The 13,810-nt window shown below is 51.1% G+C and overlaps 2 protein-coding genes across 11 annotated transcripts in view; one reads left to right on the forward strand and one right to left on the reverse strand.

The window, feature by feature from the left end:
- LOC145532776 (ninein-like protein) overlaps positions 1–13,810 on the forward strand; it is a 71,132-nt gene that overhangs the window by 13,094 nt on the left and 44,228 nt on the right. For 2 of the 10 annotated variants that reach the window (XR_014073518.1, XR_014073520.1), the window contains 3 exons: positions 3,667–3,839; positions 6,981–7,164; positions 8,261–12,591. Coding sequence is in view for 3 of the 10 variants with exons in the window: in XM_081558532.1 (XP_081414658.1) it covers positions 2,471–2,573; positions 3,667–3,839; positions 6,981–7,067 (363 nt within the window). In the remaining 7 variants the exon portion in view is untranslated. Of the gene's footprint in view, positions 1–2,470; positions 2,574–3,666; positions 3,840–6,980; positions 7,373–7,424; positions 7,546–8,260; positions 13,752–13,810 lie in introns of those variants that run through there. The other 8 variants (XR_014073521.1, XR_014073519.1, XR_014073522.1 and 5 more) reach the window with 8 other exon arrangements.
- Positions 10,418–12,683, reverse strand: LOC145532775 (MAP/microtubule affinity-regulating kinase 3-like). The gene is made up of 2 exons (XM_081558528.1): positions 11,152–12,683; positions 10,418–11,004 (listed from the first exon to the last, which is right to left on the reverse strand). The coding sequence occupies exon 1, from the start codon at positions 12,301–12,303 to the stop codon at positions 11,245–11,247; it is 1,059 nt and encodes a 352-aa protein (XP_081414654.1). The 5' UTR covers positions 12,304–12,683; the 3' UTR covers positions 10,418–11,004; positions 11,152–11,244.

The raw sequence follows: 13,810 nt of genomic DNA on the forward strand, positions 1-13,810 counted from the left end.
TGGCTTCATGACTCTGCTGTGGGAACTTTCCTGAACTTTGTGTATGGACTTAGCTGAACGTATTTTCGTTGCTCTGGTGTTTATAATAGCACAACAGAATTGGAATCAGATTTGAATCATCAACTGTATTGACTAAGTCCGTAAATTATGGTGCTGCCATTAAAACCACATTTTTGAATAGTGTCTAATGCTCTGGACATTATAAGAGAGAAGGCATGGCCTTCGATGTCGTGGTGGCAGCATGTGTGTGTGTGAAGGAAGGGCCAGGAGATACAGCATGTCGGGTGTGGTGTGATCACGGATGACTTAAATGGTGTAATCCTTGCTTTTCTGAAGTTTCTGCATTAAACACGTATCACGTTGCTAATGTTCTTTTTATACTTGTGAAACTGACATTTAAAAACAAGGTAACCAAATCCAAAAACTTGAACTTGAACTTGACCACGTAGCTCAGGAACGTCAGAGCCTGAGACTGGCACAGTCACAGCTGAGAGAGGCCCTTGGAAGAGTCGGTACCAGATGGGTGTGCACGGTGGTCCAGGCTGAGGGGGGTCAGCCTTGCCTCTGACAGCCTGGATGGGACTAGCCTGGCCAAGGGCGTTGCGGGGCTAGCTGAGGTCACACAGCTAGGCGGGTGCCCTCCAGGCCCAGGACTCAGTCAGGCCCCGTCCAGGGTCAGGCGGAACACGAGTGAACCGTGTGAAGGGCAGGGCTGTGCCTGTTTCCTCACGAGGGCAGCAGGCCATGGCAGCACCTCTGTGTGTGCCCTCTGCAGGTGGAGGAGCCAGGGGACACGGCAGGTGGCCTCCGAGGTCCAGGCCGCAGGCAGAGCAGCCCCCGAGGGGACCAGCTCCCCGCCCCCAGCGGAGCCCGGGTGTCACACACCTGTGGGTGTCCACCCACTGCCCTGCCCTGCACTTGTCCGGCGCCTGCCAGGCTCAGAGGTGCAGCGGCGGGGAGGCAGGGAGCTCACGGGCTGGGACACACAGATGTGAGCGAGCGGGCCCAGGAAGGGTGGCAGGTGTCTGTCAGCGTGAGGTGCTGGGACGCAGGGCTGGTTCTTCCGAGGAGCTCCAGCAGGAGAGGAGGGAGGTGACGGTGTGAGGTGCCCTGTGGGCCACAGGCCCTGGTGGACTCAGACATGGGGTGCACTTGGAGGGCCAGGGTCTACAGGGTGAAGGGGCTGTGAGAGAGGGTCTCTAAGCCTCGTGTCTCTGCTCAGCCTGGCACCAGGTACCCCACCTGGCCCTTGGTCTGACCCCTGGACTTAGCTGTAGGCACCTGGTGTGAGAGGTCACTTCTCAGATGGCCTGGGTTGCAGAAAGGTCTGTCTGCATGTGGGACCCCTCCCTGTCCAGGGACTTAGGAGGGGCTGGCAGACCCCTTTGGGCCCAGCTCCCCACTGTCAGCAGGCACTTTCTCTAAGGTGTCTCTGTGTATTGGGGGCTCCCTTCCCTGTTTGTAGTGCAAAAGGAACCTTGAGAAATTGCCGGACTGGTTTGAGCCTTGGAGGCGCAGAAGACAGATCCACCTGTGGGCAGAAGGGCTGGGCTGCCGGAGTCTTCCATGCCCACTGGGGTGGGGGGATGCCCAGCACTCAGCCGCTGTCACGGGCAGGAGCAACTGCTGTAACGCAGCTGGTGTCACCTTTTGTGAGTTAGATGAGGACCCCCCGAAACACACCTGGATGAAAGTGTGCAGAGGGAAGTAAGGCGCTTACAGGGCATCTAGGGACCCTCGGGGGGTGCAGAGGTGAGGGTGCATCCAGAGCCATGGGGAATGCGTGGTCTTGAGGTCACGGGGCCAGCAGGGGAGCCAGGCGTCAAAGAGGGCGCTTATATGGCCTGCGTCCCGGGCTGCTGCGGGCGGGGGCACCTGCACCAGCCTCTCTGTGGCATCGGGTCCTCGTGGCGTGGCAACCAAGCGCCCCAAGAAGAGCAGACAAGCATCCAGGCTGCTGAGGACTGTGCTGGGGGGTTCCTTAACATCACTGCCCCACATTTGGCCGGGCCAGCCTGGATTCAGGGCAGAAAGGTCCACCATCGTCTGAGGGGCTCACTGCCCCACCCCAGCTTCCAGAAGATGGAGGCCCTGGCTTCCTGGCTGCAGTGGTCCCGCTTCTCTTCTGGGGACGTCCTGCCTTCTCTCGTGGCGGTCAAGCAGGGCTCTCCGGAGCGGGCCCACCCTCCATCCATGCCTTGCTTTACAAGGAGGGCCTCAGGGGCACTCAGCTGGGCCGTCCTGATGGACTGCCTGGCCAAGGAGAGTGGATGGCGAGGCCTGTGGTCAGGCTTCAGGGCTCAGCACAGCATCGCCTGCAGGAGGCGGCAAGGCACGCAGCCAGATGTGCGGGACTCAGACATGGGCTGGAGTGACTGCATAGTGATCATCCGAAGCTCAAAAGCCGGTGGGAGGCGGCTACATCTGGTGGAGGATGTGTGAGAACTTTCCTCCCCTCTCTTCATCCCAGGAGCGTGGGGGCTGCTCTGCTGGACCCGTGCATGTGGTGTGCTTCTGGGGGGTCCTTCCAGGGAAACTGCCCAGGGTGGCCCCTCAGACCCGCGGTGACACAGGTCAGTGAGGGCAGTGAGGCGGTGGCTCACAGTTTCACCCCTGCCCGGGGTGGCCCCTCAGACACGCGGTGACACAGGACACTGAGGAAATGGGGCTGTGGCTCACAGTTTCACTCCTGCCCGGGGTGGCCCCTCAGACACGCGGTGACACAGGCCAGTGAGGGCAGTGGGGCTGTGGCTCACAGTTTCACCCCTGCCCGGGGTGGCCGGTGCCCTCTTCTCCGGCCTGTCCTCAGCAGGGCCCCTGGTGGAGCTGCCGCCTCTCCCGTCCACGGGGTCTCAGAGGGCAGTTCTGTGTGCTCCAGACGAGGCCGCCACAGTCCATGGTGTAAACGGTGTTTAGATGGCCTCCCAGATGCTCCGTTCAGGAAAAGTGGACAGGCTCTGGACTGCCTGGTGCCAGCGATCCCGTGGGTTCTGTGCCCGGGGAGCAGTGTCCTAGTCTGTTCACATCCACGCCCCACCAGACGCTGTGCAACCACCTCCGGGGCCCTGGCCACAGCCCGTCTCAGGAGTGTGAGCTCTACATTTAGAGGGAGGCTGCTGTTCACAGCTGGTGTGGGTCCCATTATTGAAGGAATTAAACCGAGCAAAGAACCCAGGAGGTAAACAGGACAGAATAACTTGATCCTCCCAGGATCCGGCACAAGGTCACAGGGAGGGCTACAGGCAGGACTTCCAGGCTGTCAGGGTGCAGAAGTGCCCCTGAATGGACTTGCGTTCGTCGCTTAGTCCTATCTGATTCTTTGCGACCCCATGGACTTTAGCCCGCCAAGCTCCTTTGTCCGTGGGATTCTCCAGGCAAGAATACTGGAGTGGGTTGCCATGCCCTTCTCCAGGGGATCTTCCCAACTCAGGGACCAAATCCATGTAACCTGTGTCTCCTGCATTGCAGGCGGATTCTTTACCATCTGAACTACCAGGAAATGGAGCATGGGCATCAGATAAACGGCCTCTTTAGAAATCATGGGCTTTGCTGGACACGCCCTTCCCCTGTGGGGTGGCCTACCAAGTAGAGATGCAGTTTTCTGTGTCTGGTGGTGATCCTGTAGCTCTGGGCAGTCACCCCACAATCACTGTGCCTTTTCCCCAGCAGCTATATGGAGCCACCCAGAGGCTGCGGCTGGCCGGTCCCAGCATGCCCAGCGGGTGTGGCAGCTGCGGGAGGAGATGGCACAGCTCGTGCCCCCAGGCCGCATGGCCGAGCTGCAGCAGCTGCTGGAAGGGGAGCAGCGGGCGGCAGGGCGGCTCCAGGAGGAGGCCCGGGTGAGTGGGGACCGGGCTCGGGGGCCAGCTGGGGGTGACGGGGAGGGCAAGTAGGCTCTCTGGTGCCAAGGGGAGGACGGCCCGACAGCCCTCCCACCATGTGGGATGTTTGTGGAAGCCACGGGACCCGGCTTCCGCTGGGAGCTGGTGGGCATTGAGCGGCCGACCCTGAAGTCCCCCAGCCTGTTTTCTGGGCTGTGTGTGTCTATAGCCAGCCACACGTGTGACCTGCTTCCAGATCTGAAAGGTAGTGACAGAAGGGCCACAAGAGAGGGATGGGCAGGGATAGCTCTTCAGGAGTGCAGGCAGGTGCAAAGGTCCTGAGGTGGGCTGTGCTTGGCATGTTTAAAAGCAGCCAGGGGTGGGGGCTGCTGGTTGGACAAGAGATCAGCACAGTGACAGCATGGACTTGAGGAGCCCTGCTGTGTGCCAGGCTCTCATGTAGAAACAGTTGCTGCCTTAAAAGGGCAGCAGAACAGTGGTTCAGAGCATGCAGTGCAGGGGACTAGATCCTGGCCCCACCACCTGAGCCGAGTGATTTAACTGAGTGAGTGATTTAACTCTCTGTGCTTCTATTTCTTTCCACCTCTGGTGGCAGTGGTTCCTACCTCAGAGCAGTCTCTAAGGCATCAGTGAGTGAGCACCTCAAAGTGCGAGCCCGGGGAAGCACATTTGGGTCCTCAAAGTTCATGGGTCAGTGGGAGGGTGAGGAGGGGAAGAGGGCTAGGTGTCTTCGTGAGGAAGGAATTTGTGCAAGATTGGAAAGGTGGGTAAAATCTGACATTTGTAAAACACAGATTCTAATGAAGAACAACCTTATAGCATTATGCAAACACGTTGTGCTTGAGAGACATTTAAGCTAGGACATATTATTGACAAAGGAAATTTAGTCTGAGATCCTCTGGAAGACTACCATGTTTGGGGAAACTCAGCTTTGAGTCCTTTAGGGTTAAAATCCTAGGACAAAGAGTCTCTCATCTGCTCACACTACAGTGAGAAATGCAGCTTTGTGGCTTGTGAGACATTTCTAACCATCCCTCCCTATGGATGAAAGGTTAGCCAGATGCTTGGATTTTGTACACTTCAGCTGATTTCCATTCTAAAGTAAATAAGCCTGAGGTGATTTGCCTCTCCTTTGCCTTTAGCTCCTCTTCTTTTCTCAGCTATTTGTAAGGCCTGCTCAGACAACCATTTTGTGTTTATGCATTTCTTTTTCTTGGGGATGGTCTTGCTTACTGCCTCTTGTACAGTGTCAGGAACCTCAGTCCATAGTTCTTCAGGCACTCGGTCTATCAGATCTAATCTCTTGAATCTATTTGTCACTTCCACTGTATAATCGTAAGGGATTTGATCCATTCAAGTATGGTCTTCCATTCAGAAGGTAGTGGTTTTCCCTGCCTACTTCGATTTAAGTCTGAATTTGGCAATAATGAGTTCATGATCTGAGCCGCAGGCAGCTCCCAGTCTTGTTTTTGCTGACTGTATAGAGCTTCTCCATCTTTGGCTGCAAAGAATGGAATCACTCTGATTTCGGTATTGACCATATGGTGATGTCCATGTGTGGAGTCTTCTCTTGTGTTGTTGGGAGAGGATGTTTGCTGTGACCAGTGTGTTCTCTTGGCAAAACTCTGTTAGTCTTTAACCTGCTTCATAGATGAGAGGAAGCTTTGTGAGTGATGAAATGTATATAACTTGCTCTGGATCATGGTTACCTAAGTACATACAATGTGAAAACTCACAGAACTGCATGTTTGACATGAATCATACCTCAATAAAAAGAGGTGTATTTTTTTTTAAGAAATGCATGTATGTCTTGCGTTGAACTGTCTTGCTTTTATGAAATGTGACATAGAGTTAGGTATGGCATCAGACATACTGGGTTCCAGTCCAGCTGCAGGACCTTGGAAAAGTCACACAGCTTCTTTCCATTTCTACCTCTGCAAGTAAAAATAATCGAAATCACAAGATGGCTATGAGAATTAAATGGAAATTTGATATTAAAGTGTTTAACTCAGTACCTATCACCTGAAAAGTTCTCAATAAACTTAGCTATTTCTAAAAGGTGTTTTAAATAAACTGTAGGGCAGCTAAAAATGTGTACTGTTGTGCTTTGCAAATGATATGCAACTTAGGACAAAATTCCAACATCAAAAGGAAGCACTGGAAAACAGTTAAGTTAAAGGCATAGGTGTACTCGGTGGAGCAGCCTGTGGACACAGCTGGTAGCTATTATTTACTTGTGATCATCACAAGAAAATCTGGTCCTTTCTGTGATCATACACAAATCTGTCATCGTCATGTCCTACTTCCATCTTTTTATCTGGTGTCAAAAGGGAAAGGAAAGGCTGCTTGGAACGAGGACTAAAAGGAAAACAAGCCATGATTGTTGGAGGTGGTCAGCTTCAGGTTTTTTAAAGGAAACTCCCGTTTTCACCTTTCCAGAGGGCTCTATGGCAAATTATTTATTCAGCTTCAGGACTCATCTGAAATTTAGACTAAGAATTAGTGGAGAAGTAAGAATGGAATTGAAGTGTATCTTGAACCTGTCTGCTTAATCCCTGCTCCCCGCTAAATCATCTTTCATCTCTCTCAGTCTGATCCACTCCTGAGAAAGAGAATCCATTAGGGCATCCCCTGGAGAGACCCTCCTCCCTTGTCCTCTTGGCTCTGTTTGGAGAGTCTTGAGAAGCTGGCCCACTGCCCAGAGTTTCTCCTCCTTCTCTGGGACTTTTCTGGCAGATCTAGCTGGCGTGAGACAACCCCTTGCCCAGGCTGTATGTCTTGCCTTGAACTGTCAAGGGGCGTTTGTGAAATGTGAGGTAGTATTCTGAAAGAGTTAGATTTGGCATCAGACACGCTGGGTTCCAGTTCAGCTGCAGGACCAAGGGCTCCATCATGGCTGTAATAACACCGCACCCCCCCCCACTCCGCCCCGGGTTATGACAACAAGCTAGTCAAGAGAAAATGAGATTTAAAGGATCCCTTTACCCCATCTGATGGTAGATTCTCTGTGAGCTGTTCAGAGAGCCCAACGGGCAGCTAATCAGAAAGCAGCTCATAGTTGTCTTTGTCCGGGTTGTCTCTAGCCCATCATCCCTTTTCCTCCAGCGGCCATCTGTGACATTCATTTTCTTTCTGCAGAGACTTTCTGGGAGCTTGGCAACTGGACTCATTGTTCTGCCACGTGCGGCCACTTGGGAACCCAAGTTCAGAGACCCCCATGCCTGATGGCCAACGGGCAGGAAGTGAGCGAGGCCTTCTGTGACCAGCTCCAGAAGCCACGCGCTGCGTTCCAGCCCTGTAACATCCGGGACTGCCCCCCAAGGTGTGTGCAGTCACTCTTCTCTCCTTGCTACCAGTGTTTGACTTGTTTTAAAATGCATAGTAATTTGGACTGAATAACTCAACCACTAAGATTTGTTTTATGTGGACTATACTAGGTGCTCAGCTAAGTAGTTTATGTGGATCACTTCACAGTCACCTATCAAGTCAATATTGTTCATCTTCTGTTTTAAAAAATTTATTTTATTTCATTGGTTTTTTTTGGATTTTTTTTTGGTTATGCTACACCACGTAACCAACCAGGGATTAAACCCAAGTCCCCTGCACCGGAAGCTCAGAGTCTTAACCGCTGGACCTCCAGGGATGTCTCCAGTGTTGTTCATTCTCTATTATACAGTTGGAAAAACTCCCCTAGGCCACACAGGTACGAGGGCCAGAATTCAAATCGGGTTAATCTGATTTCAGAGCTTCTGGCCTTAATTGCCACTCTCACCTGCTCCCTGCACTCACAATGTACCTTAAGAGCACAGGGAAGCTGACTTCATGGGCTCACCTCAGAGATACGGCAGTAGGCCAGCATCACAAGAGGCACTCGTGAAAAGCACCATTCCTTAGACTCTACCCCCGTGGGTGGTGGTGTTATTCAGTCGCCGGTCGTGTCTGACTCTTTGTGATTCCATAGACTGCAGCACGCCAGGCCTCCCTGCCCCTCACCATCTCTTGGAGTTTGCCCAAGTTCATGTTCATTGCATTGGTGATGCCGTCTAGCCATCTCATCCTAGAGGCTCCTCTTCTCCTTCTGCCCTACATCTTTCCCAGCATCAGGGACTTTTCCAATGAGTCATCTGTTCTCATCAGGTGACCAAAATGCTGGCGCTTCACCTTCCGCATTATTCCCTCCGGTGAATATTCAGGTTGATCTCCCTTAAGATTGACTGGTTTGATACGCTTGCTGTCCAAAGGAGTTTCAGGAGTCTTCTCCAGCACCACAGTTCAAAGGCATCACTTCTTTGCTGTTCTGCCTTCTTTGTGGTCCAGCTCTCACAACTGTACATGCCCAATGGGAAGACCACAGTCTTGACTATACGGACCTTTGTTGGCACAGTAATAATGTCTCTGCTTTTCAACACACTGTCTAGGTTTCTCATCGCTTTCCTGGCAAGAAGCAACCGTCTTCTGATTTCATGACTACAGTCACCATCCACAGTGATTTTGGAGCCCAAGAAGAGGAAATCTGTCACCACTTCCACCTTTTCCCCTTCTATTTGCCATGCAGCAATGCAGCCAGATGCCGTGATCTTAGTTGTTTTTACTATGTAGTCTTAAGCTGGCTCTTTCACTCTGCTCCTTCACCCTCATCAAGAGGCTCTTGAGTTCCTCTTCACTTTCTGCCGTTAAGAGTGGTATCATCTGCATCCCCAGGGGTAAAGCCATTAATAACCTTTCGATATCATAGATGACACAAATCAAGAGTTTTACAAGTATCCAAAATCAAACTCATAATCTCCACCAAATCTGATCTGCCCCTAGTTAGTGTTCCAGATCACAATGACCACATCCTAAGCTACCCACCCCCTTTTCCTCTCACTTCCATCCATTCCTGTCAGTTTCCCACTGTTCCCGGTGTCTTTGTCATTCCTCATAAGGGCCACGTCAGGAGCCTCTTGAGTTTTGTCTCCTCTCTAGAGTGCCTTGTCCACTCTATAAGCAGAAACATCTTTATTTGTTTTTTATTGGAGGATAGTCGTGTTTCTACTGTACAGCAAAGTTAATCAGTCACATGTATACATACATCCCCTCTTTTTGGATTTCCTTCCCATTTAGGTCACCACAGAACACTGAGTAGAGTTCCCTGTGTGATACAGTAGGCTTTCATTAGTTATCTGTTTTATGCATAGCAGTGTATACATGTCAACCCCAGTCTCCCAGTTCATCTTCCCAGATGGCACCAGTGGTAAAGAATCTTCCTGCCAATGCAGGGGCTGCAGAAGCCAGGTTCGATCCCTGGGTTGGGAAGATCCTCTGGGGGAGGAGATAGCAACCCACTGCAGTATTCTTGCTTGGAAAATCCCATGGACAGAGGAGCCTGGTGGGCTACAGCCCACGGGGTTGCAAGAATCAGACAAGTCTGAGCGACCAAACAACAACAACAACGACAAGAAGGAACACACAGGTGCTGCCTCCTTTTTTCTTCCCTTTGGTTTCAATGAGTTGAAATTCACCTTTCCAAAATTTCCACCTAATTTTGCCCTAGCTCTGCTTGCTGAGGCCACACAGCTCTTACATCCCTGAGGACAACTTTATCCCACCCCGATGCTATTGTCTCTAGGTGGTGATTCTGTTGCTTCTGAGTGAAAGGAAATCTGAGAGTATTGCTGGGAGTTATTGTGCTGCTGCCCACTCCCAGAGGCATGTGTCGGCCCTGAAACAGTCATACTGCTAGGATGGGCTTTCTCTTTGGAAGACAGTCCCCATACGGACTGTCCTCCTAAGCTCCTGTAGTTTTTGTTCTTAGGTGCCTCACAGGCACATGGTCAGAGTGCTCTGTGTCTTGTGGTGAAGGATTCCACAGTCGGCAAGTGACACGTAAGCGCACAAGAGCCAATGGAACGGCACAGGCATTGCCGCCGAGAGTGTGCATCCCCAGAGACAGGCCTCTGGGGAGAAGACCCTGTTCCAGTCACCCTGTGTTCAAGGGCTCATTGAACAAGGGAACCAGGTAATGCTGACAAATCTAGTGTTTTAAATCATCCAGTCCCTGTGGTCAGACCCACGCATCCAAAAAGGGACTTCTGCTGGCAGTCCAGTGTTAGGACTTTGCCTTCCAATAATGCAAGGGATTTGGGTTCCATCCCTGGTCGGGGAACTAAGATCCCACATGCCATGAGGCCAAAACATAAAAGAAGCCATATTGTCACAAAACCCCACCCATCAGGGCCCCTCCCCACAGGGGAGAGGAGAGCACTGGCTCCTGCAGGACATTCAGGAAACTCATCTGCACAGGGAGCTGACCACACTACACACCAGCTGGTTCAGGGGACTTACTATCCTATGCTAGACCTCCCGGTCATAATTCACACAGGCTGCAGAGATCAAAAGTTCTCCTCAGCCCTTCTGAAAATGTTCAGTATTGTTAGTGTGGGAGAATAATATACTCTTTCTGCATTTCTGCCCTGCAGTGCAGCAGTTGTTGCTCTTGAGAATCACTGTGCTAATTGTCAGGTCATTAACTGCAAGTCCTACATGACTACACACTTCTCTAACTGGAGAGGATGCAAAACAGAGGGAGATACATCTTTCTGGAGAAATGAAGTTTATTAAAACTATGAAGGAACAGGGAGTTGGCAAAAACTATCCCCTCCACCAGCAACATGGAAGGGGGCAGTGTGGGGGAAGGGGGACACGCCCCGGGGGAGAGTCCAGTCTGTGGTTTCATCCAGTGGCGGAGGAGGGGCAGCGGGGTCAGGGTGTTGCCTCTTCTGGTCCCTCAGGCTGCTCCAGACCATCCTCGGAGCTGGCCAGGGTTCCTGAAGGCCCTGGAGGTGCTGGACTGGGTCCCAGGGCGCTCGGCAGGGCTGCTTTTGTCTTGGTCGACTGTCCATGGTCAGTCATCCATGGGTTGTTCTGGCCTACTTGGCTTGTGCAATATTTTCTTATAAACCTCCATATTCTCCCAGCCACCCCCCTCTTCTTCTTGCTGAGGCCAGAGGGAGTGGCTGGGCATTGGGACTGCCCAGCTTGGGAGGAGCTTCTGGGGGTGTCGGCCACACTCAGGGGGTCATGGGTTCCTCTCGGGTACCGTGGGTGTCCCGGGCGCCGTTCTCGCCGTGGGCGCCGCTCCCACCGTGGGCGCCGCTCTCGCTGTGGGTGTCCCGGGTGCCACCTGTGCCCAAGATATCGGTAATGCCCCGGGTGTCAGGCGTAGGGCGGGTGGGGCGGGTGTCGGGGAGCCCACAGGTGGAGGGAGTGGCCCCGTGGTCACAGCAGGAAGATGGGGGAGGTGGGAGAGTGGTAGGGTCAGGGATCTCACCTGACTCGTGGGTGGGCTCCGTCACGAATAGCCAGTGTGGTATGATGGTGGGCTTGGGGCTTGGAGGCTGAGGTTTTTCGTTGGTGAAGTCCATTATGACGGGGCGGGCTTCACGCGGATGGTACGGGCCCTCACCCTGGGTCCATCCAAGCCTGTGCTTTCTGACCTGTGGCTTTCGGCAGGGGTGGGCTTCACGCGGATGGTACAGGCCCTCACCCTGGGTCTGTCCAAGCCCGTGCTTTCTGACCTGTGGCTTTCGGCGCACCTAGAGCACAGACGCTGCTGCCCGGTCACCTCCGAGTCCTCGTCACAGAGTGGCTGGAGGGGCTCCTCCTCATACATCGTCACCCATGGATGCTGCTGAAGATGGGGTATAGTAGCTCTCATTGTCGGGTCGACGGTCAGCATGCTTGCTATTACTGTTCTCACTTCACCTGAAAGGTACTCGGGCACGTGATAATGCCCTCTGCACACACTCCACTCCATCTGCTCGTAATCTCGTCCTCGGAAGGGTTCAGACCCAGTTACCATGACATACAGGACGACGCCAAGGCTCCACACATCCAAGGGCGGACCTGAGCATGGGCTGTCCAGGAATACCTCCAGGGCTGCGAAGGAAGGGGTGCCACAGGTTATATATAGATTCGGTTCATTGTCTTGGCATTGGGTGCTCAGACCGAAGTCTCCAATCTTAACATTCTGATGAGCATCAAGGAACAAGTTGCTCGGTTTCAGGTCCAGGTGCAGGATGCCCCGATCGTGGCAGTAGTTCAGGCCTGAAAGGAGCTGCCGGAAGAGGCGTCGGGCTTCCTTCTCGGTCATGCGGCCCCGCTGATCCAGGTAGGTTTGCATGTCTCCCCCACTCATGTATTCCATAACCATGATGAGAGACTCGTCATTATCAGTGACATTGAGGAGTTTAACAACATGCTCATTGTCTAGCAGCTCCAAACTTCTCCTCTCACGCCAGTACTCTGGCCAGCCGAATGAACGCCCTGTCCTATTTATTACCTTAAGGACCACCTTGGTCCCGGCCTCAACATGCTGGGCCAACTTAACTGTCGCAAAGCGACCTACTCCAATAGTGTGGACAATTTCATAATTTCCTATTCGAGTTCCTTTAGTTGAATAAACGGCCATTAGGTCCTGCATGGTGATAAACACTAACTACCAGCTAACTACTCTATGCCAACTATACTAACAAACACTATGCCAACTAAACTAACAAACGCTAACTATGACAACTATACTAGCAATGAAACTATGCCAACTGTACTAACTATGTTAACTATGCCAACTATACTAACAGGGCTAACTATGCTAATACTACCTATATTAACTATGCTAATAAACTATTAACTATACCAAATATGTTAACTGTACCAATGATACTAATACCAATACTAGCAGCACTAACTGAAAAAAAAAGGAAAAATAAAATCAACAGAATGGCAAAAACACAGGAAAACAACGTGCTAACTGTGGGTCCAGCCGTCAGATCACCAGTAACAGCTTCCTGGGCTCTAAGGACCAAAAACCTGGAGCCAGCTGGGCTCTTATATAGGGTTTTTAGTGAATTTCATCACAATTGTGCCCTGTGAGGACAGAGCAGGAAACGGACCAGTCATGGCTGAGGATAAATCCTAATGGTTTTCTGTCTTTTCAGGTTCAAGGCCCCTTTACACTTAGGAAAAAGGGTCCTAAAGAGATTTTTCTTTATATGTGCTATTAGAGACTGGTATTCACTTTCTTAGAAATTAAAAGCTGTAGAATTTTTCAGCAGCCTTTCCATGTCTAGTTTGAAAATCAGTAATGATGTTAAGGACCTCATAACATCTACACTTGAAATATTCAATTCCTGTTCCTTAAACTCTGGTCTCAAAATAAAGTGACCATTTAAATGAACTTGACTATACTATCAGAAACTGTCCTGTTGCATGAGACACTCATAAGGCACATAATTAATGTCTGCAAAGCTGGGAGATTTTTCTGGGAGGATCATGAATAGATTTCTCATCGGGAGCCTCAGAGGCCAGATGACATGGGTCAGTGTATTTGAAGTGCTGAAGGGAAAGAAGCTGTCAACCAAGAATCCTATGGGTAGCAAAACTGTCCTTTGAAAACGAAGGAGAAATGAAGACCTTCCCAGTTTATACGAGTTGCGAGAGTTCTACCTCAGCACAGAGTCCTTCAGGTTGGAGTGCAGGATTTTTGACAGTAACTCAAAGCCTTACGAAGAGATAAAGATCTCCGGTAAAAATAGATGGGTAACTAGAAAAGCTAGTGCTACACTGCTATAATTAAAACAGATAACCAGCAAGGTCCTACTGTGTAGCACGGGGAACTCGGCTCAATGTTCTGTGTCAGCCTGGATGGGAGGGGAGTTTGGGGAAGAATGGATACATGTATATGTATGGTTGAGTCCCTTGCTGTCCACCTGAAATTTTCACAACATTGTTAATCAGCTATACTCCACTATAAAATCGGAAGTTTCAAAAAATGAAAAGCTAGTACTATTGTAACTTTGGTTTGTAGCTCCACTTTTTGTTTTCAATTTGATTTGAGACTACTGTGTAATAAACATACACACACAGAAATCATCATCTGTTTCTAATACTTTTTTTTTTTTACTTTGGGATAAAAATTCTGATTGGTCTCT

Source organism: Giraffa tippelskirchi, chromosome 13, assembly GCF_054371585.1.
Source record: "Giraffa tippelskirchi isolate mGirTip1 chromosome 13, T2T-mGirTip1v1.2.pri, whole genome shotgun sequence".
NCBI classification, from domain to species: Eukaryota; Metazoa; Chordata; class Mammalia; order Artiodactyla; family Giraffidae; genus Giraffa; species Giraffa tippelskirchi.

What these genes read in the sequence shown, in the direction of transcription:
- LOC145532775 (XM_081558528.1), bottom strand. Translation starts at nt 12,303, where the DNA reads ATGCAGGACCTAATGGCCGTTTATTCAACTAAAGGAACTCGAATAGGA.